The sequence below is a fragment of the Ostrea edulis genome, chromosome 2, assembly GCF_947568905.1.
Source record: "Ostrea edulis chromosome 2, xbOstEdul1.1, whole genome shotgun sequence".
Taxonomy (NCBI): domain Eukaryota; kingdom Metazoa; phylum Mollusca; class Bivalvia; order Ostreida; family Ostreidae; genus Ostrea; species Ostrea edulis.
Genome location: NC_079165.1, coordinates 63,642,043 through 63,664,085, shown reverse-complemented (window position 1 = coordinate 63,664,085; position 22,043 = coordinate 63,642,043). Strand labels below are relative to the sequence as shown.

General features: G+C 33.8%; 1 protein-coding gene, 1 long non-coding RNA gene and 1 pseudogene across 2 annotated transcripts in view; 2 read left to right on the top strand and 1 right to left on the bottom strand.

Moving 5' to 3' along the window:
• LOC130052257 (uncharacterized) overlaps positions 1 to 466 on the bottom strand; it is a 1,367-nt gene extending 901 nt beyond the window's left edge. The window contains exon 1 of the long non-coding RNA XR_008800614.1: positions 70 to 466. This is a non-coding gene — a long non-coding RNA (uncharacterized LOC130052257). The remainder of the gene's footprint in view (positions 1 to 69) is intronic.
• A 10,470-nt stretch (positions 467 to 10,936) lies between these two features.
• On the top strand, positions 10,937 to 15,655 carry LOC130052253 (C-type lectin domain family 4 member E-like). Its single transcript, XM_056156691.1, has 4 exons — positions 10,937 to 11,025; positions 13,073 to 13,158; positions 13,295 to 13,388; positions 15,401 to 15,655. Exons 1-4 carry the CDS (start codon positions 10,959 to 10,961, stop codon positions 15,640 to 15,642), a joined length of 489 nt encoding a protein of 162 aa, XP_056012666.1. The 5' UTR covers positions 10,937 to 10,958; the 3' UTR covers positions 15,643 to 15,655.
• Positions 15,656 to 20,750: 5,095 nt separating this feature from the next.
• On the top strand, positions 20,751 to 21,478 carry LOC130051474 (uncharacterized; annotated as a pseudogene).
• Positions 21,479 to 22,043: the final 565 nt, after the last annotated feature.

Genomic DNA, 22,043 nt, shown 5'->3' with positions numbered 1-22,043 from the left:
TATGGTTTTAAGCCAAAATATGTGCCTCACAACAAGGGGAAATTACATGAAAAAAAAAAGAAAACTCACCTGCACCATTCACGAGAGTTGATAGGGAAACCCTACAACTGGTGACGCATCCACCCTCTCTGTGCGAGGAGCAGGAAATGATGCTCAGGCCTGGGTGCCACCGACTGCTTCAGCCAAGACCCCTGAAAAAGGAAGGAAACCATGAGACTTTAAATCAGGCTGAATCCTCAGGGTTACGATTACAATTCTTCTAACTTTCTTAAATTATGAAACAAAACCTCTTTGAGTAGAAAATATTTTTTCTAATTCTCAGAATAGGCCCACATATGGCCAAATTGGCTGAAATAAGGGGTATCCCTAAGATCCTGTAAATTTAATTAGCTTAATTAATTTTATAATTAATAAACTCTCTAAATTATAGCAACATTACAATAATTGTTCATTCATATGAAGAGAAAGTTACAAAAAACAGATGTTAGGGACTGTGATGAGCCCCTTGACTCAACTTTGAGAACAAGTATAGTCAAAGGGAAGTAACTCTAATTTCTGAACATGAACTTGCCTGGTTAGGAAGTAATCAGGTACATAACTGATTTCGGCAGGTGTGAAAATGACTCCTACAGACTGCTGCATCTGGAAAAGACATGTGGCATGTTCAACGCAGAGTTCAAAGAACGTGGGCGGGCCAATCCAGGCTGTGATGGTGACCTAACCTGGGACTTGGACTCTGAAGAGAGGCGTGGCCTGGGCACTAGGTTACGGCTTAAATGTAACACCTGCACCTACGTGTCCAAAATGTATAGCCTCTATGTCGAAGTAGAATCCGGTTCCAGGGGAAGGAAAGCAGCAGCAATAAACTATGGCCTACAAATAGGTCTCAGTCAAACCCCCATTGGCAGTTCTTCTCTTCGTAAAATCCTCATGTCAACCAACACCCCACCTCCAGCCGAGTCTTCTCTACAAAAAACAAGCAACACCATTATGCAAAAAGTAATCACCTTAAACAAGTCTGATATGAAAAAAAGATGTAAGAAATTAGTTGATATTAATAAATTGAGGGGAGGCCAAAAGTCCAAAAACCATAGGAATTCAGTGCGATGGGATGTATAATAACGCCCTATATTCTGGGGTAGGGGAAACCCCCTTCCAGCTAGCTACACAAACCGTCTTCTCAATTGCAGAGAATGTGACCAGTAGTCACAAAATAATATCTTTAGTAACTAAAAACAAAATATGCCCCAAAGGACAACATCTCAAGAACAATCCCAGTCATGTGTGCACTGAGCAGACATGTGGGGTGAATATACCTATGGCCAAAAACATCGGTGATGAATTCACCTGGGCCAAGGAAGGCATGGAAGACTCCGAGTCAGTTTCCACTCTGCCATAAGGGCAACTCTGTGGGCCTTTTCCACCTTTCTTCCCTCCTCTGGCCAGTAGACAGTTTGTAGCCCATAGCCAGAGGGGGAAATCCTACCCCTCCAAATGATGCAGGTGCCCCCTTGGGGGCCCCGTACACTTTTACGATTTACTTTTTCTTTCAAATTATCAAAAAATGCATCCATTTTATTGTAAAACTGACAAATGGCGCTAAAAATGCACTACTTTCTTACACTTACCTCATAAACTGGTTCTCGCTACCTCAGTATAGGACAAACACCACCAAATGTTTTCCCATAGACTTCCATACAAATTCCAATCACTGTCAATTATTTATTAAGCCAATTTTCAAAAAATCAGTCACCATTCAGCAAAGTTCATCATCTCCCCTTCAAAATTCCACCAAAAAATATATGGCTTGCCGTTGCGTTTTTCCTTCAAATTTTGGCCTGTTTACAACTAGTGTAGATCCGCACTGAATGAAATTGTCCATCCAAATATCACCTCTCCACTCAGATCTTCCCTTATAACTTCTGTATCTTTCTACATATTCTGTTATGTCACCTGTCATTTTTATCACTTATATTTCACTATTAAATTCCATCACAAAGATTTTCTGTTAATGACCAATCAGATCTCCTGTCAACTTTTCTTCTCCGCACAACTTTGGGTGTCCACAATGGCGGCGCCCTGTAGCTAGGCAATTCTGGTGTTTTTCCATATATATATATATATATATATATATATATATATATATATATATATATATATAGAACGAGTCTAAAGGTAGCCTAGGTCACGCAAGCCGTTTGACTTCCCACTCAAACGCCTTGGAGCGTTCTATTTAAAAATATTACACCGCGAGGGGGCGCTATCGAATAACGGAAATGGCGACACCGAAGAAAACAAACACCACAGCTGTTGTTCCAAATATCAGTTTATGTGTCGCTTGTTCTCAAGAAAGCAAACAGCGTTATTATATAAAAGGTAAAAATGGTTCGGATGGTCCGAGCTGTGAACTAGTGGAATTTTTTTACCATGTTTCATTTAATTCTGATGAAAATAATGGCAGTTTCTTGTGCATTGGATGTAAACGGTTGCTGCAGCGTATTCTGGACATGGAGGAGCAGACACAAAAGCTCGTCCAGAAGGTCAATCTCAAATCACAAAAAATGAGCGTTCGGGTATCTCAGAAAAGACTGATAGAACTCACCCCAAACAACAGAAATAAAAGGGCCAGTTTGACATATTCTCCAGGTACTGCATTTTTAACACTGTTTATTATTTACATGTACATGTCATATGTTATGTATGCACCAAATGGTGCTAAACACATTCTCACTATCAAATGTAGCTAAAATATATCCTATTGAAGCACTTTGTAATTAGGCCATATACTTAATCTATAATAATAATGTACAATTATTCCAGAAATTACATAATAGAATTTTTAAATCAAAACCGGTTGTTGTGGGGTGTGTGTGTTATTTATTACATAGAGGATATCTATATTGTGTGTTTTGATATGGTGTATTTATTCGCGAGGCTTGCAGAGTATAAGGAATATAAGGAAACTTTTATATAAATTTTCCCTTAGATCACTTTCAATATACACCACACAGTATGAGATGAATAATGGTTTTATTTCTGCTTCATGTTTAAAGATATAAAAAACAAATACTACCCTTTGAACATCTACAATGCAGATGATGATACATCATAGAAAAATCATTGTAAAGTACTATGCAACCCTGTTAATGTAGTTCATGCCAGAGTACATGAATATTTTGAATTATTGCACAACAAATTTAAAGTAAAGTGCTATAATTATATTTAATCAATGTTGTATACAATACCAAATTGCATACATACAGTTTGATATCACAGGTACATGTCAAATATATTTACTTGTATTTACATATGCATATGAAATGATAGTATTTAGACATAACTTCATTGTCATTATATATCTGAGTATCTCATATATATTGTGTAACATGATTGTTTATGCCAACATACTTGGTGAATCAATTAATGAATTCAATTGAATTACATTAAAATTTGAGTAAAGTAAAAAAGTTAAGCTCCTTGGATTTGGAAATGTTTAAATTTTAACTTAGACTGTGCCTTTTAGTCCCTTTTTTATTTTGCATAGAATTAAAGGGACACCCAGCTACCCCAAAGGCAAAACTTCAAAACCAGGCCTTGTGTAAATTAAAGTTTCAGCATGTTGAAAGCTGTGTTGACTCTAACATGGATGATAGTTTCCAAGATTATTTTCCACTGACATCTGACAAAGAAGTACAGTGCAGTTTGCCTACTCCATCACCCCAAGAAACATTAAGTTCCCGAAGAGAAACACAACTGTACAAAAGTCTGGACATTAAACAAAGACTCTCTCCTATTGTTAGAAGTTTGCAAGTGGGAAGTGTAAGAAAAGCTACAAAATTATTGCTGTCTAGTGATGACATATCAACAAGGAATGAGTCGATCGAAGGTGTGTGTGATGTAGTGAAGAAAACATCAAAACTATTGCTACAGTCCAATAGACATGCATTTCAAAAGCAATCAGAGGAGGATCTTCTTGAGTTTGACATCCAGAAATTAGTTCATTTGCTTCAAAATTCTACTCCCCTTTTGTGGAATGTTCTGAAAACTATAGCTCTCAGCAATACAAAAGTGTATGACTCTGTAAATATTGTATCTGCATTATTTGTTTTACTTAACTCCCGATCCAAGTATTTGAATAAACTCCAACATATGGTAGGCATATCCATGTACAACTGCCAGTTGCAGAAAGAGGGTTTTGATATATTGTCCAAACTGGGTCTCTCTGTCAGTCATTCCTGTGTTCATAGAACTTTAACCAAAGCCCAGTCTACTATAGATAGAAAAATGATGCAACTGAAAGCCTCTGTTGAGAACAACCAGAAATTGGAACATCTCATTGAAAATGAAGACAGCCAGATCCAGTTGATTGATCATGACTATTCATGTGTACCAAACAATGGACCTTCTCTTTCAGATGTATTTGATCATGAATATTCTCAGATCACTCCAACTGTAGAATTTTCTCCAGGCTACAGGTTTAATTTTGATAACCTGGATTTTCTGATCCGAGTGCGTGACATGACAGAAGAGCATCAAAACCAGTGTAAGCATTATGTTCAAATGCTGGCCGTGAAGGATAGGGTGAACTGTGAACATCTTCCAGATAAGGATCCTATTGTAGAACACTGCATTGACAAACGTGTAGGTGACCTAGACTAGTCTAAAGGCAGCTCCCTGCACACCATGTGACCATAATTGTGACGTCACACACAAAGTGAAAGTAGGCCTAGAATCAAGTAAGAAAACGGTCAAATCCCGTATCAGTCGTCTCTTTTGCGTGTTAGTTTAATGTTATGATATTTAATGTGTTACTCAAGGTAACAAAGGTATTAACTTGCTTGGAATTTTAACCCAATGTATAAGTGGTTTAAGATACCTTGACAAATTAAGCACAGTGGTATTTAACCCCCCCCCCCCGCCAGCTTTACGTTGCAGAGTACACCGAAATTTAGATAAGAAAAATATGTTAAGTGCCTGTGATATTTTGATAAATTAAGACATACATGTATAAACACAATAGTGACCACATATGTATTTCAATGAAGTGAATAAAATTAGTTTTGTGTTGGACCCGTGTGAGAATGAAAAGCTCTAAAATATAGGTGGAAAAGAAATTGGAAGTAGATGTACAAGGTTTATTAACACTTTTTCTTTTCTCTTTGTTATTTGAATGATTCAAATAAAAAAAAATCACAATTTTAACAAACATTGTGATGATTAATAACCAATATTTAATTCAAATGATTGAGTTGGGCTTCCCCCCTCCAGCTACATTATAACTTTTCCCACCCCAACTGCAACACCCACATCATATTGAATATTTTAATGAATCTTCTTCTCAGTTAATGCTTCCATTCACTCACTGATACTGAGTATTATAGTAGAGAGAAGTTTTTTTAAAAGGTGCATCTATACATCAAATCTGATGTGCCTCTTTGGCTTCTTAATGCTTGTTTTGAAATAAGAAATATACTTTTGAAAATGCTGATATTTAAATGTTCTCTTTGGGCCTCATCAGTCAGGTAAGAGAACAGATTTATTCCTGAGACCTTCCTGGTGCAAAATAATTTATAATACATGGTTATAACTTTTCTTAGAAAAAAAGCATATTTTAAAAAAAAAAATAAAGCAAGTCTTATAAAATGAAGTTTAAAGGCAAAGCACCAAGAAGGTTTCGGCCCTCATAAACAAAAGCGTGAACAGTGTTTTCATAATTTTATCATCAGAAGTCTATGGTTTGGAAGAGTATCAAGTAAAATATACACAACATTAAGTTTAATATACAATACATTCAATACATCAAACAAGAGAAGTTTTCATGTAAACATTCCAACATGAAGTGATTTAGCTTTTAAAACAACATTGTCTTGAACAGTGTTGAAGGAATAGTTATAATTTTATACTATATGTGGTTTTCCTACTAATTTACCTAATTTAAAACACACATTTAAACATCCACAGGTACTGTATACAGTAGTTTACATTTTAATCAAAACAAAATATAGATATGCAACATTAATACATAAGTGTCAACATTTAAAAAAAAAATTGTCAAAAAAGGGCCTATCAAAGGTTTCAGGTAAGAAAGCATGCAATAAATAACCAAATTAAGAAGTATTTGCATATCAATTTGACCAAACTATGTTATGTGTTAATAAACCCGATGCCTATAAATTAATTGCAATAAAAATGTAACTTTAATCTTTTATTATTATTATGTGGATCCTGTGTTACCAACTTATGACATCAATATAAATTTATTGATCAATATTGGACATGTTCAAGTATATGTACATGTATCTAACTGTGTATCATACTGATACATCAACTCATAACAGGTACCATTCGAGCAGTTTCTTGCTAAGTATTGCATTATAAAAATCCATACCATATTGTTTTCCAAATGGTTTGTTTAACACATGGCCTGATTTAACATGGGTATATACCAGAAATGTGAATTTTCCAATAGGGTCTTCATGGAAAATCTAGGCAGTAAATTGACGCATTAATCAAATACTTTCCGTCTCGTAAATGCTCGTTTTATTGCGGCAAACTACAGTGGATTAGGCAATCAAAATGCATTTTACAAAACAGTTGCATTAGAATGTGTTTGGGTTTTTTTAGGTAAACTCAACCTTACCACTGAATAACAGTAACACAAACACTAACACAAAACTTCTAAAGCTAATGACAGAAAAATGAAGCAGATTGATCTTTTAAGATCATCATCCTATCCAGAGATGTCATAGAAGGACTAATACCCACCATGGGGTTTTTTATTGGATCAAAACTATGCACAAAATGTTGTGACCTTAACCTCAGTCAATTACCTTATGATAGGGTATTGACACACCCTCAGGTCAGGAGCAACCTAAGTGTTAAGTATGAGTTATAATGTTTATTCTTGAAACAAGAGGTGTATGTGCCACAAAGCTCACCTGAGTACTTGAGCCCTGCTGTTCTTAAGATTTTTTAAAATAAGTCATCATTACTTCATTACTAAAACTATAGAATAAATTCTTTTAATAGAGAAAAACAACAATGTAACAGTGAGGTTAAATTAAGCCATGCAGTGTATTATAATTTATTACTGTAATTAAGCTATAAGTCATACAAAAATGTATTCAACTCTGGTAGTGATGGGAATTGAACCCATGTCTTAGACTGTCCGTACACTACCTATAATGGTGTTAGATTGGTGCAGTAGAAGTGTTGGAAAAGTAGTAAAGATTTCAGCAAGCAGAGAGAAAGAGCTTCAATTGTGTTATAAAGATCTTTATAGATCTTTATATACACAAAATTGGGAAAAATTAGGTTGTTTTCATACTAAATTATATATAACTCAACCCCAGCCATCACCATCCATACATAATATTTTAAATATATCATGGAGAAATATATAGGAAAATGTGCATAAAAAATAAAAATATGTGCAAAGCAAACTAAATATATATTTATCTAAGGCATGTTAATGTATATATAAACTGCTATTCTGAGAATCAAACCCATGTCCTCTTCTTCATAAACCTGAAATAAATTAAATTTAACATCTTCACCTAAAATCGGTATTTCAATCATCAATATAATTAAAATCAGACTTCTTAAATTCATGCCGTATACTCTGCGTAAGCGATTGTGAGCGTATCTTAGAGTCTGATTTTAATTAGATTGTTCAATCATCTGTCACAAAAATGTAACAATAGTTCAATATCTTGCAATTGCTGCAATCATAAAATGTCAAAATAAGACTAACTAGAGCTGTCTCAAGGATTAAGGACTGATGACCCTGCAAGGTAAACAGAAAAGGTTCACTTTAAAATAGCTTAAAGAACTCTGCTATTTTGTCCAAATTCTAATGGAAATGTTATAAGGAATGAATGCATGTTGAGTATCAGAATCTATCAACAGTCCAAGCATCAAATTGTCATGGACCAAAAATATTTAAATTCTCAGTTCTGCGACCGTGACTTTATGTTCCTCTTCCAATCCAAGGTTTTGTCCTTTCAAATTTTAAATTTCTAAGATATATCTTGAACTCTGAGACCTTTACTTTTGTATTAATGACATTTCTTTCTAACCTTGTTAAAACAATCATAGTGCAGGGTTGTTACACCTCTCAAAGTCACAAGTATCATTCATGTCTTGTATAATCTTCTGGGTTTTTTTCCACAACAAAGTTATGGATATGGCAAGAATTTTATTCTTATAAAACTGGTGACCTTGACCTTATCTGAATTACTCTGGGTTAGGGTCAGGACATACCTTTAAGTCTAAAGTACCCTTAATCTAAAGTATAAGCTTTGATTTTTTTTTTTCATTTCAAAGTATATGGCTAAAACCATATTTTAATACGTTACTTACATGTAGTACCCTGTGACCTTGTCAAAAATGACCTTCATACTGGGTCAAGGCATATTTCTGATAGGAGGTTCCTTGTGGAAGCGATTTAAATTAAAAACATCGACATTTACAAAATGTTCTCTCTTACCGGTGACTTTTTTTCCTACATTCCTTCTACCACAGGTGTGCCCTTTGAAGTAGAAAAGATGTGAAAGAAGAACCCTAAATAAGCTTGCACTAGACACACCCCTATCTTGTACAGCTATTTACAGAGCACTGAATGATAATTATAACTATTGATCTGAATAATGGTTATAATTAAATTTTTAATCTGTGTCACTGCAAAGTAGTACTTTATCAATAAAAGCAATTATACATCACGTGCCAATTTATATTATCAAAGAAAAATGTAATTGACTTTTTATAAGATAATTTGCAGTGCAAAGTGTCTGATGACTGCATGATTATATGATTGCACCTTAAATAAGTATTGCATTTGAAATAAAGGTACTTATAAGCTGAACTCTTTTTCATTATTCAAATGTGAGCATCCAAATCATTGCTAGCCAAAGTGATATAAGCTAAACTAAGACAATTGATATATTATATATGCATGACGACATGTTTGGAAAGATAAATCTAAGTTTGTCAAAGTACAGTGCTAAAGATAGCTTATATATAGAAAATACTATAATATGAATATTCATTTTGAAGCAACCCCATTCACAATTTTTTTTTTTACAATACAATGCATATATTTTAAATATTATTCACTCATATACTTCTGCATGAGCACAATTAAGTCCTGAACCCAATTAACATTTATGAATGTTTTATAATATTTCTTTCTATATATTTAATTTGTTTTAATTTTCAAATTGGTCATTTTATCTTTCAATTATTTGACTATGATTACACTAAAATAAAGCATTTATCATGTTTATAAATCCATATTTCTTTTATTTTACTTTTGAATCGTAAATAAAATAAACCTGATTTAACATTATTTCTTCATCAACAAAATCTTAGATGATATAATGATTGAACTGACCCATCATGGAATTAAATCCAGTTATAGATATGAAAGATGCTGTACACACAGCAGAAATAATAGATAGAATCAATTGTAATTGATTGTTCAGATAGGACGAGGTCATAATCACAGGTAGCAATAGCTATATAGGTAATCGAAGGCGTGGACATGTTACATTCTTGACCAATCAGCTGCATCCAACAGACCATTTTAACTTCTGTACCCATTGTACCCTAGGTTATGTAGAGCCACCTCATGTAATTCTTACTTTCAATTTCCATGATTTGTGCTGTACCCTTTCTGTAACTTTTGTATAAAGGAATATAGAGCATGTAACCTTGGGTACAAAAGAAGCACTTAAAAACAGAGTCCTTATTCCTTGCCATATATGTGATTATTCGGCAAATAGATATTGTTTAAATTGAACCTGATCAAAGCATGAACATTACAATAGATATATTGTTTAAATCACGGGCACTGGAAGTTAATGTAAATATATAGTATGTGCATGTATAAAAAAGGAGGGGGGGGGGGGGGTCCATACCAAATGTGGATATATTTTTATACATACACATACTATATATTTACATTAACTTCCAGTGCCCGGGGTAGATACCTGATCAAAGCATGAACATTACAAAATTTAATATGTACATACATGAAGCTGCGCTCGCTCAAACGGTAGCACCGTCAACATATTAATTTAAAAAATGATTAAAAAGGAACATACCACACAGAAAATAGCTAGCGCAATCATGACTGAATTTGTTTACCGTTCAGGATTCAAAGCGAAAGAAAAAGTTACAATGCGCATGCGCAACTCTGTAGCAGGGAGCTGCCGAAAGTTGAATTTTATATATATTACGGGCGCGCCAATTTCAAATCTGGAATCCATCCAAACAAAATTTTCAACCCAACCCCCAAAATTTTGATAGGTATTCAATTTAATTTTACATCGGGTTTCTGCTGTTCTTTTTATGTATTTTTCAGATACACATTGTCACGAGTGAGCTAACATACCAAAGCGCCATGGCTTTTCAACGAAATACTTGTAGTGGTGTAATCCGCAAGTGCCGAATTTTGCTTAAGCTGCCCCGATTCTGTTTTCTTCCAGGTCCGTGGCCAATAATTGGGCTTATCTTGATTGACATATTGAATATATTGACTGATTGAAAACATTGATACACTGGTTGATTATTATATTGATTGATTGAAACATTGATTGATTTGAAGTGTTGTTGGATTGAAATATCGATTGATTGATCACGTTATTGAGCATTGATCTTACGTCATAACTACCAAAGTCGATGTAGATCATGCATTGTAGTTTAATGACTTATTATATAATACAATAATATAGTGAAGTGGAATATTATTGTTGAAATGAATTTAACTTGTATTGTATTACTCAAGTAAAGCCATGACAAAGACTGCCAACATTGTGTTGTTGATCTATTCTATTGAAATAATGAATTATTTACGTGCCATCACGCGGAGTAAATGCAATGTAACTTAATCTGTTGTATTGAATTTTACTTATAAATATAACTGGTCGCAGGTGCCATTCCCAAGCTAGATCAGACGGATGTTCAAGATGACCATCGGGTTTTATTGGTTGTGTGCTTCAATTGTACTGGCCTGTTCGACGAAAGGTGAGTGACATTCAATGTATTGATAGTTCTATCATAAGAAAGCTTGCCCCATAAAGTTCTCGTTTAGACTTATTCAAGATGTTAAACGATCATCTTGTACAGGTAATAAATCGCTGGTGGGATTTTTTTGGAATCATGGTATCATTTTGAAGAGTATTAATAAAAAATAATTCACTACAGGAAATTACAAAATTTTGATTACTGTTTGAACGATTTCACTTTAAATTCTACACTGCACTATTTTGACTCGTTTAAAATGTGTAACTGCTGTGGTTATTGATTGTTTACGTACTTTGTGTACTAGTATCTACTACCCAGATTGAGGTGACTAATCTTCTTCCTAACCTTTGTAAAGGCAAGACGTGGAAAGACCGTCTGATGATTACTATTTTTGAAGTTACTTTTTGAAATTGCATTATTTACTTTAAAAGTATAATCTTGATATAGAATGTTCATCTTTTAACGTATTTTAATTCATAATTGCGCATTTTAAACCATCTCTTATTCCTTGCATAATCTTTAAACCTTTTCCCTCATAGATATAACTCATCTATAATTATGATCTGTGATATTGAGCTCTGATTGGTTACAGTTTCTCACTGATTCTAATCAGATTTAGCCACTACAACCTCGTCATCTTCATCACTTCACGGTGAAAAGCACATTTAGTACTAGACATAACATCTTATATTATCCATATCATCTTATATTATCTTCACCTTTCATTATCCATGCATTGTTATCCTTTCCTTTTAATTGCTTTATTTTACATCATTTACCATGTTAGTCGTATCTATTTAACCAGTAACGAGATAATTTGTTCCTCTAGTTTTATTGTATAATAGTGTATGCTAATTAAAAATATTTGCATCGTCATTGCCTATTTTGATCAATGATTTTGAAAAATAATTCAGTTCAGCAAAACTCAAACTTGAAGTACTAAATCACACCACATTAATTATCAATTTATGCAAGGGGGGGGGGGGGTTCATATTTGATCTGTGACACAAAATTAAAATTTCGATCCGACTCGATGAAAACAACTTATTTAACACACAGTTTAATATCAATTCGCGTTATAATAAAGGCGATTTGTTTTCGATGTCAAATAAAAGCTGTGAAATCCTTATTAGCCAGCAAGGCTAGGGATATAAGATAACTTGTCCAATTTTGGCAATACTTTTTTAAAAGAAATTTTAGAATTCTATCGTAAAAATATGTCTGAAGTTTGTAAGTTTTCAACGCATAATGCAACTATTAATCAAAACCTACTAATCAGATATATTATATGAATATAAGGATCCTATTGGAAATAAGCTGATTTAAGCCTTTATGGGTTATCCTTAGGTTATTATATCATCATTCGTCATGTTATTCATACCGTGGCCAAGTGGTTAGAGCATCGCGCTCACCTTTCGAAAGGTCGGTGGTCTCTTCCCAGGTACATTGTATCTGGGTTCTCTCTTCCACCAATAAAAACTGGGCGCCACCAGATAACTGAAAAATTGTTGAGTGTGGCGGAAAACATCAATCAATCAATCAATCATACAGTTACTTATTCTTTAACTTTTATAACTGCATAGTGCTATTGATTATGTCAGGTTTCAATTTGTTATTTTAGATTTGCAATCATGATATTCTGCAATATTTCATACCTGAATAAAATTAAATGGAAAAAACCAAACGACACTTTTTGGGAAGAATTGAAGACTAATTACAAGATTATCACAAATATATCGAGATGTACGTTTGTGATACTGAAACTGTCTGATGTATCAATCTCCCAATCTTTAGTGATTGTTTGTGATACTGAAACTGTCTGATATATCAATCTCTCAATCTTTAGTGATTGTTTGTGAAATTGTTTTCGTTTCTTCTTGGATTGGGACATAAATTCTTGGATTGGTTCATACTTGGGAGGTTTCTAATTGGTTAAGCTATAAACTTGCTGAGGTTATTAATATTAGCGAAAAATAACTCACCTCAACTAATGACGATTGTACAGGAAGTTCAAGTGCTAAATTATGTTATTTTGTTTCGTTTATAGCTTACAAATGCAAGCCTCCATTTCATATTTATGAGAAAAACTGTTATTACATCAGCAGAGACAAAGTTTCCGCAGACGAAGCATTTGTAAGTAACATTTCTATCAATCTCCAAAATTCAATCAGGCGTGTTTTCTTAATTTTTTTTATTCCTCCGGGTAAATCCCCCTTTTTTGGTTTCAACTTGTATGGTCCTTCTGCTTATATTTTACTCCCTTGTTCAGGCTCGATGTAGCCGTATGGGGGCGTATCTGGCTAACTTCGAAACACTGGAGGAAGCGATGTTGATGAAACAGAAATTGAAGAGGATGAATTCAGGTAATGTCAAATTCATAACTGTACAAGTTAAGAAAAATGATTATGTCAAATATATTTTATTCTTATCTGTCTCTAAAGTTTTCAAATCATTTTTAAATTATTGATGTTCTGTACAATAGTGATTAAATTTTATCATTAGCTGCCATGGTCTGAAGGAGACAGTAAATCAGTTCTACATTGTTTTATTTCCATGGTGTTTTACGACCCATTCAAATTCACTCATGTATTGATACATGACGTTTAAAGTCATAACAGCGAATATTTGTTTGGTAAAATAAATTATTTTAACACTCCTTACGAGGGAGGGATGTGTTCCGTTTGAATACTCACGCGGTGCCGGGAATGACGAGTCATTCTATATTACAGCGCTGATGAAAAACGTGAATGCATGAAGCGTTGCTGTTTATAATGTTTACATTTTACTTTCATTTCTGTCATCTTATCCACAATCGATAAAAGAGTCGTAATATATACCATTGATTATGCACATTGTTCACATTCATGAGGAAATGTCTATCATTTCAACTGGTAAAGATATCGAAGATATAAGCTTTGGAAATGTAAATATTGTAATATGAAAACTTAGATTTACACCTACGTAAAGTTGCATTGGTGATGCTTTTTTGATGTTAGACATTGTCGTGGACATTTTAAGTCTTTGGACAGCTATATTTATCTCTCACTCTAGACTTTCATTAATTGCCCCACTAATTGTGTAATTGGGAATATGATCGAATTCAAACAAATATACGAAAACATTTAGCGATAATTCTTATGAGAATGAAACTTTTTAAATTTATCTTTTGATTATGAAACGAAATTTCAACCCACAACTACAAATAACATATTGGTGTAAAGAACGAGTATCGTTCCGCCACTTCTTGCAATTTTGTAATGAATTTCCTGAGTGATCAGCATATTATTCACTGTTATCTCCTTCCGTGCTCTACAAAACTGATTATATATTACATGTGTAATGTGAATATTTCTTTACATTTCCAACTAATCTAAAGTGTTCATAAGCGTGAATTTGACTACTTTTAGAAGAAATCATTATCAAAGGAAAAGACTGAACTTCGCCGCATATACATTATACTATAATCGCTCCATTTCCACTTTATGAAATTTTTAAACATTTATGAAAATAGTCATCAATTTCTTATTTCAAAATTGGCTCAAATTCATCAAAATACTCGATCTTTTATATGATTACTCTGTTCTGACAAAATTGTGGTTGCTTGTATATTGTTAAACTTCCCTCTCGAGAATATTTCACTCATATCATAGAAACGTACGTCACCATTGCCGGTGAAGGGCTGCAAAATTTAGGCCTCTGCTCTGGGCCTTGTAGCAGGGAGGGATGTTTATCGTTGCACACCTACTGGGACATGGGGCTTCGGTTTATTCGGTCTCATCCGAAGGACCGACCCATTTAGTCGCCTCTTACGACAAGGAGGGGGTACTGAGGACCTATTCTAACCCGTATCCCCACGGGACCACAAAATTGTAAAAATGATATATCTTAAGGTTGGGTCCCAAGTGTCATACATGCATTTTTGCACTGCTCTACCTCGCTGTTTGATATGAAAAATATCCGGTATAAATCAATGCATCTTTTCTTTATTTCCGACTAATTTTCAGTATTTTTCTGTCCATTGCTAATTCTAATCGTGATGTATATTCTGTAAGTGTATGACGGTAAAGTAGCATTAAACTCGTACACCCCACTGTTCCTGTCATGTAATTATGAAACGACACATTCCCTTTCCTAATTCTAGACCTTCAGCTGGAATCATAATTCTAATTGATAGCATACATCTACTTGTTAGGAGATTTAGTCTTGTAAATAATATTACAATCTTAGTCTTGTAGATAATATCACAATCTTTGCTCTTAATATATATTTAACAAAGTTTTACACGCCATACCCACGAACCTGCATTATCCAATTAATTGTAGTAATATGAACTATTATTTTGTTATCAAACCAAGCTAGTCCTTATTTATAACAGGTCTCCATTTCTACGTCGGTGGGAGGAACATAAACAGGAGGCAATCAGGAGGAGACTGGAGGTGGATCAGAAACGGAAAAATGGTTAAGATGACGTATCATGCGTTTGGTGTCGGACAACCCGACGGAAGTGACAGATCTCCAGAAGACTGCATGTTCTTTTACGCAGGAGAGCGCTACACATTTCATGACGTTTACTGCGACAACGGGATTTACCATAGTGGATACATTTGTGAAAAATAAAAGTTTGAAATGAGCTCCTTGTCACTTTCTTTGAGAATGAAAATTAAGAAATATTGATTAATGTTATACAAAACTTGAAAATGCTAGTACCGCTTGTAGTAGATAAAAACTCCATGAAAGAAGATCAGTAAAGTTAGCTACTATTATCAAGGTACTTAAAATGAGAAATGTTATACTGACTAACAAGTTGATGGTGCAGGGATTTCAACAGTCTCGTTTAAAGTCAGCATTTCGCAAATTCTATAGTCGTTATAACAACATATTTTGCCAATACAACCTATCATTAGTTCAAATTCTGTCTGATTTGTTTCATACCGATTGTTTTTTTTAATGTTTTATTTTGGTATTTCAACACATTTACAAATACAAACATACAACTGTAATCTACAATCACTCATTCACACTTGCAATTACTCTTTGCACCTTCTGCATCCAATATATACACACACATATACACACATATCTATACATACACACACACATTCAAAGATAAAGGTAATTATTTTCTTTTTCATATCAATCATACCCATTGTTAGGCCGTTCTTGGCACACTGATTTTGACTACGGATTACTCTGTTTACCTGATCAAGATATACTAGTAGGACTCGTGGCGGGTGTGACCGGTCGACAGGGGATACTACCTCCTCCTAGGCACCTGATCCCACCTCTGGTGTGTCCAGGGGACCGTGTTTGTCCAAATCTCTATTTTGTATTGCTTATAGGAGTTATCTTTACCTTTCATTGCAATAATACATCTTCTTCAGCTATTAAGGTATTTTACAAACTTTCCGTGAAGATAAAGAAATTTCCAAATGTGCATATAAAGAACATATAATCAAATTCTGAGACCAAACTGACGCATTTGATGCACAATTCGACAAATTTTCATCACACCATGGTACATGATTTAACTCTTTCGTATAACTTTTCTGATATGAAATTTTAGAACTCATGAACTAAAACATATATTGACATTACATTAATATCATAAAGGATTCATATTCATATCTAGTGATCAGTCATCCAAAAAATTACTTTCTTAAACGCCACTCTGATTCCACGCACAAGTACTCTGAAGGTGAAATAAAAAAAATATGCTGGAGTTGCTTACTCCTCTTAGGCACTTGATCCCACCTCTGGTATATCCAGGGTCCGTGTTTGCCCAACTATCTATTTTGTATTGCTTGTGGGAGTTATGAGATTGATCACTGTTCGTTATTTTCACCTTTTATGATAACTTTTTACTTTCACTGGTAATGGCGGAATCCTGTATGATAGTGCAAAAGAAGGTATTGGAGTGGTGAAATTCCGCGGAATTGTTTTTCTTTCAAAATTAGATTTGCTAATACTTTGAACATTACAGTTTCTCCGATACGTGACGAAACTTCAACATTATACATACATTACACGACTTAAAGAGCGACATACTAGAATATTTGCACTCGAGGTGACAGGTAAAGCTCTGGGGTATTTTATTGCCCCTTGTTCTTTATAAATGTTATAAAATTTTAACTACCTTAGCGCTTCCTATGTCTTTCTGATATTTTTCAATAATATTATGGCAATGATGCAGATGACTAGAAAGGAATATTTTATAATGATTCCATTTTAGCCCAACCGACCGAGGTCGAAAATCAGTTCAGGTCATTGGCATCACGTGACGTAGGCCTGTCGGTGGCATCTATAAACAAGTACTTTGTTATCTTCTTCAGAATGGATGCATAACCAGTCGCCATAATTTGTGCTAATCGGTATGAAACACATCACACAGTATTTGACCCATTGATAGATTGTATTTGCAAGCTAGATTCCTATAACGATCATAGAATTTGCGGAATGCTGACTTTAAACGAGACTGTTGAAATATCTGTAACTTTAACTAGTTTGCCAGGTTTTAACAACTGATAATACACATTACAAGATCTTGATTATCGAATCATTTGAGAGATATAAACAACATATACAGGTGATAATTGAGTATCGCTACATGAATATGGTAAGTTGACGATAGAGAAGCTGAAACCATCCTGTTTGTCACACAGGCAATTAAATTGCATCGCTTGAGGTCGAATTTACTATATAAAGAGTAAAGGTATAGAACTCTAAATATAGGGTACCCAAGTTAGCCGATGTAAAAGCAATAATCAATCGATATAAAATTCTACTCTGTATTTTAATTTATTCATACATCAATCTACATTGCTAACAAAGTTCATCCCGAAATTCCGTATACTTCCCAAGATATGCAAAAATGAATTCGGAAAAATGCCTATTATTTTTTGGTCGACCTTTAGCTGGGCCCTGGCACTATACGACTAAACAGAATTGTTTGATAATTGTAGCAAGGTATTACATTGAATGTGCAGCATAAGATATCATTTCTAAAATGAATTTCTTACCCCAATTCATAAAATGAAGTCCGTAATAGCTCCAAGTGACTGAAATTTTAAAACCGTCTGTACTTTCAATATCCCAGCCATTACAGTAGTTATGACTAATTACCCAAAAAGGATGAAAGGACCCATAGCGATTTACAGACTCAAATACTATTATTTATCAATATTGATTCTTTATAGTACATAAATTATTTTAATAACAAGTCTTTATAAATATACAAATGTCTTATTATGTCTATTTTTATCTAAACCAATTTATCACAGGTGTTTGACGATTGATAATAATGATGTTAATGTGGGTAGTTAGTGGCACCGATGAAAATGACTGTGATAAATGAAAGTACAGACGGTTTTAAAATTTTCAGTGACTTGGAGCTATTACGGACTAATTTAGGTACTATAAAGTATAAATTTTCAGTCACTTGGAGCTATTGCGGACTTCATTTTATGAACTGGGATAAGAAATTCATTTTAGAACTGATATCTTATGCTGCATATTCAATGTAATTGCTTGTTGCAATGCTCAAACATTCTGTTTAGTCGTATAGTGCCAGGGCCAAACTAAAAGTCGACCAAAAAATAATAGGCATTTTTCCGAATTCATTTTTGCATATCTTGGGAAATATACGGAATTTCGGGATGAACTTTGTTAGTAATGTAGATTGATTATGTATGAATATATTAGAATACAAAGAAGAATTTTATATCAATTGGTTTATTGTTTTTACATCGGCTAACTTGGGTACCCTATATATAGAGTTCTATACCTTTACTCTTTATATAGTAAATTCGACCCCAGGTGATGCAATTGCCTGTGGGTTGTCATAAAGTTGAGGTGTTAGTTTGCCGTTAATATTTACTTTCAACAAAATATAATATCTACTTTCAATAAAATATCTAAGTATGAAGCAAAAGTGGACGACTCTGTGGTGTCCTTTATTTCGAATTCACAGGGATATATCGAATCGACATATGAATGAAAGTCATTATTGTTAATAGATAAAATGTCGTCGATATATCTAACTGTCGAATTGAAGGCCATAGCAAAAAAAATTCTTCTCACGTAGAAGCAGAATAATTTCTGCTTCATACGAATCCAAAAACAGGTCAGCTGACAAAGGAGCACAATTCGTGCCCATGGGAATTCCAACGGAATATTGGAAGACCTGATCACCAAAGACCACAAAGATATTGCCAATGAGGAACTCTAGCATATTTTTTTATTTCAAGTTCAGAATACTTATGCAAGGAATCAGAGTGGTGTTAAACAAAATAATTTTTGGATGACTGATCAATATATATATATATATATATATATATATATATATATATATATATATATATATATAAATTTAGAAATTCAATTTAATTTCAAAATTAAGGATTATCTCCCTCATGCATAGCTCTTATCCTTGGACGAATTTGGCTCCACTTGTTTGGCACGCTGTTTTTGGCTATATTTAGATCTAAAACTTCATAGTTATTTCGGATTTCAAACATTTCGGTTGAGCATCACTGAAGAGACATTATTTGTCGAAATGCGCATCTGGTGCATCGAAATTGGTACCGTATAAGTTATATATATATATATATATATATATATATATATATATATTAAAAGAAATAGAATAAACAGTACACAAAGTTAAAAATTTAACGCAAGCGCTTTCATTTTATAATCCTCAGGCGTTACATTTTAAAATAGTTTTGAAATGGTTTGACGTCATAAAGGCGTCCTAACATTTCACGTACATAACGACGTCATAAACGAATTTAACAACAAGGAATTTACGGTAAATTCAGATATGACGAGCTCCACCAAAAATTTAATTTAATTTATGTTATAACATGTGCTGGCTGTGGAAAACATTATATCGGTGAAACTGGAACTACTCTGCGAACTCGTATACGAGTTCATAAACAACACATTTCAGCACCCGAATACAGAAAAATTAAAGTTAGTGAACATATAGATGTGTGTGGCCACGGACAATTCAGTGTATTTCCGTTTTATAAACTGTATACAGAAAATACTATTTCCCGACGAGAAAAAGAAAGACACTTTATTAAGACTTTAAAACCGGCTCTCAATAGCTTACTGTAAAATATGTTTACTGTTATCATCTATGACGTCATAATATGCTTAACGTAAAATCCTTTTCCCTTCATTCGTTTATGACGTCGTTATGTACGTGAAATGTTAGGACGCCTTTATGACGTCAAACCATTTCAAAACTATTTTAAAATGTAACGCCTGAGGATTATAAAATGAAAGCGCTTGTGTTAAATTTTTAACTTTGTGTACTGTTTATTCTATTTCTTTTAATATTTTATACCGGACACTGTGATTTTTTTTAAAAACACAATTTGGATATATATATATATATATATATATATATATATATATATATATATGACATCTTAAGTTATACAATATAGTAAAATCGTGTATAACATGCTGATCTGTCATATAACCCTCAGCTCAATGACCATTTGATGAAGGTCAATTTCACACCTTCCTTAATATAATTTCATGTCGCATATATACTTTGTAATGAAGTTCATGCTATTTTGTATGGCTGTGGTCTGTTATTTCAGTGCATCACTTGTTCAATTAAAGGGTTTGCATTATGTTGAGAAAATTCAACCTGCTGTGTTTTCGGTTCAGTACTACAATCATAAATCATGGCATCCATGCTAATAATGTTCAATATGGTATCAGATGGTCTCTATACACTGGTTGATTTAATGATACATGTATGACTACAGGTACTAGATTATGACTATTGACTAATCAAATGTTTTAAGTGCATCCTGAAACACACTTTCTCTTTCACATTTTTAGATGGAAAGTGGGACGTGCAGAGTATAAAACTGTTGAAGAGGGTGTTTCATGAGATAGAGAGCTCGTCCAAAATGGTCAAATATAAATGGCAAAGGGTGGCTAGCGAAGTGAATAAAGAAGGATACCACTTTTCAGCGGAACAGTGCAGACTTAAAATAAAGGGACTAAAATCAAAATACGATCGGCAAAAGAAAAAAAAATTCTGGCGAGTTACCATCTTCTGACGAAGATGAGGATGATTTTGATGTTTTTGAAAAAATCCCGGATATGGAACCTAAATTAAGCAGTGCTAGAATCAGGAAATTAAAAAAAAAGTCACCTGCTAATGATTCGTCCTCTGATGAAATAGAGTCTGTACCAGGTAAATTTACATGTATTTTATGCCCTTTTACACTTTTACAAATAAATACTCATGTGAAATACTAAATAGCCGAAATTGGGTCCTGTATCACATCAAGTACTAAAAATTATAAATGTAATTATCTTTTCCATTCAGTGAAAAAGAAAGTCCATCCTAAAAGGTCGATCTGCAGAGATTTTCCAAGTCATGTTAAAAGACCTCATGGAAAAGAGAGAAGAAACGGCAGAACAATGACATCATGCATCAGGAAAAACTTGCCCCTGCCAACTCTTGAACTGTCTCATAGAAGTTTGAAAGAGTTGTCAAAGAAATAATTTTACAGAGATTTACTTCAGTTAATGTACTATAGACAGTAGAAAACTTTATACTTTTTTGCCGTAAGGTTTCAATCATTATCAAAAATCAATAACGAAAACCGAAAAAACAACAACATATTTTTGTGATTCATGGACTCATTTAGTTGCCATGGTATAACTGTAATGGTCCGAATGACAATATTATTTTCCATCTCGTAAAAACGCTATTAAATCATCGCACGTATGTAGTTATGAGGCTATGACATATCATACATTATTTCACCTGTTTTAACCCAAATTATTTGAATTTAAATCGATGTTTACAAATAACCGCGTCAGACCGCTGGCCAGTTCAATAGTCTGGTCCCCACCCTCGCCACTCATTGATCATTCGTTATTGGGAATGATCAATGAGTGGCGGGGGCGGGGGACCAGACTACCAGTTCAAGTGACAGTCACGTGACCAGTTCAAACTTTCAGATCATCGGTGGCCTTATCTGTTT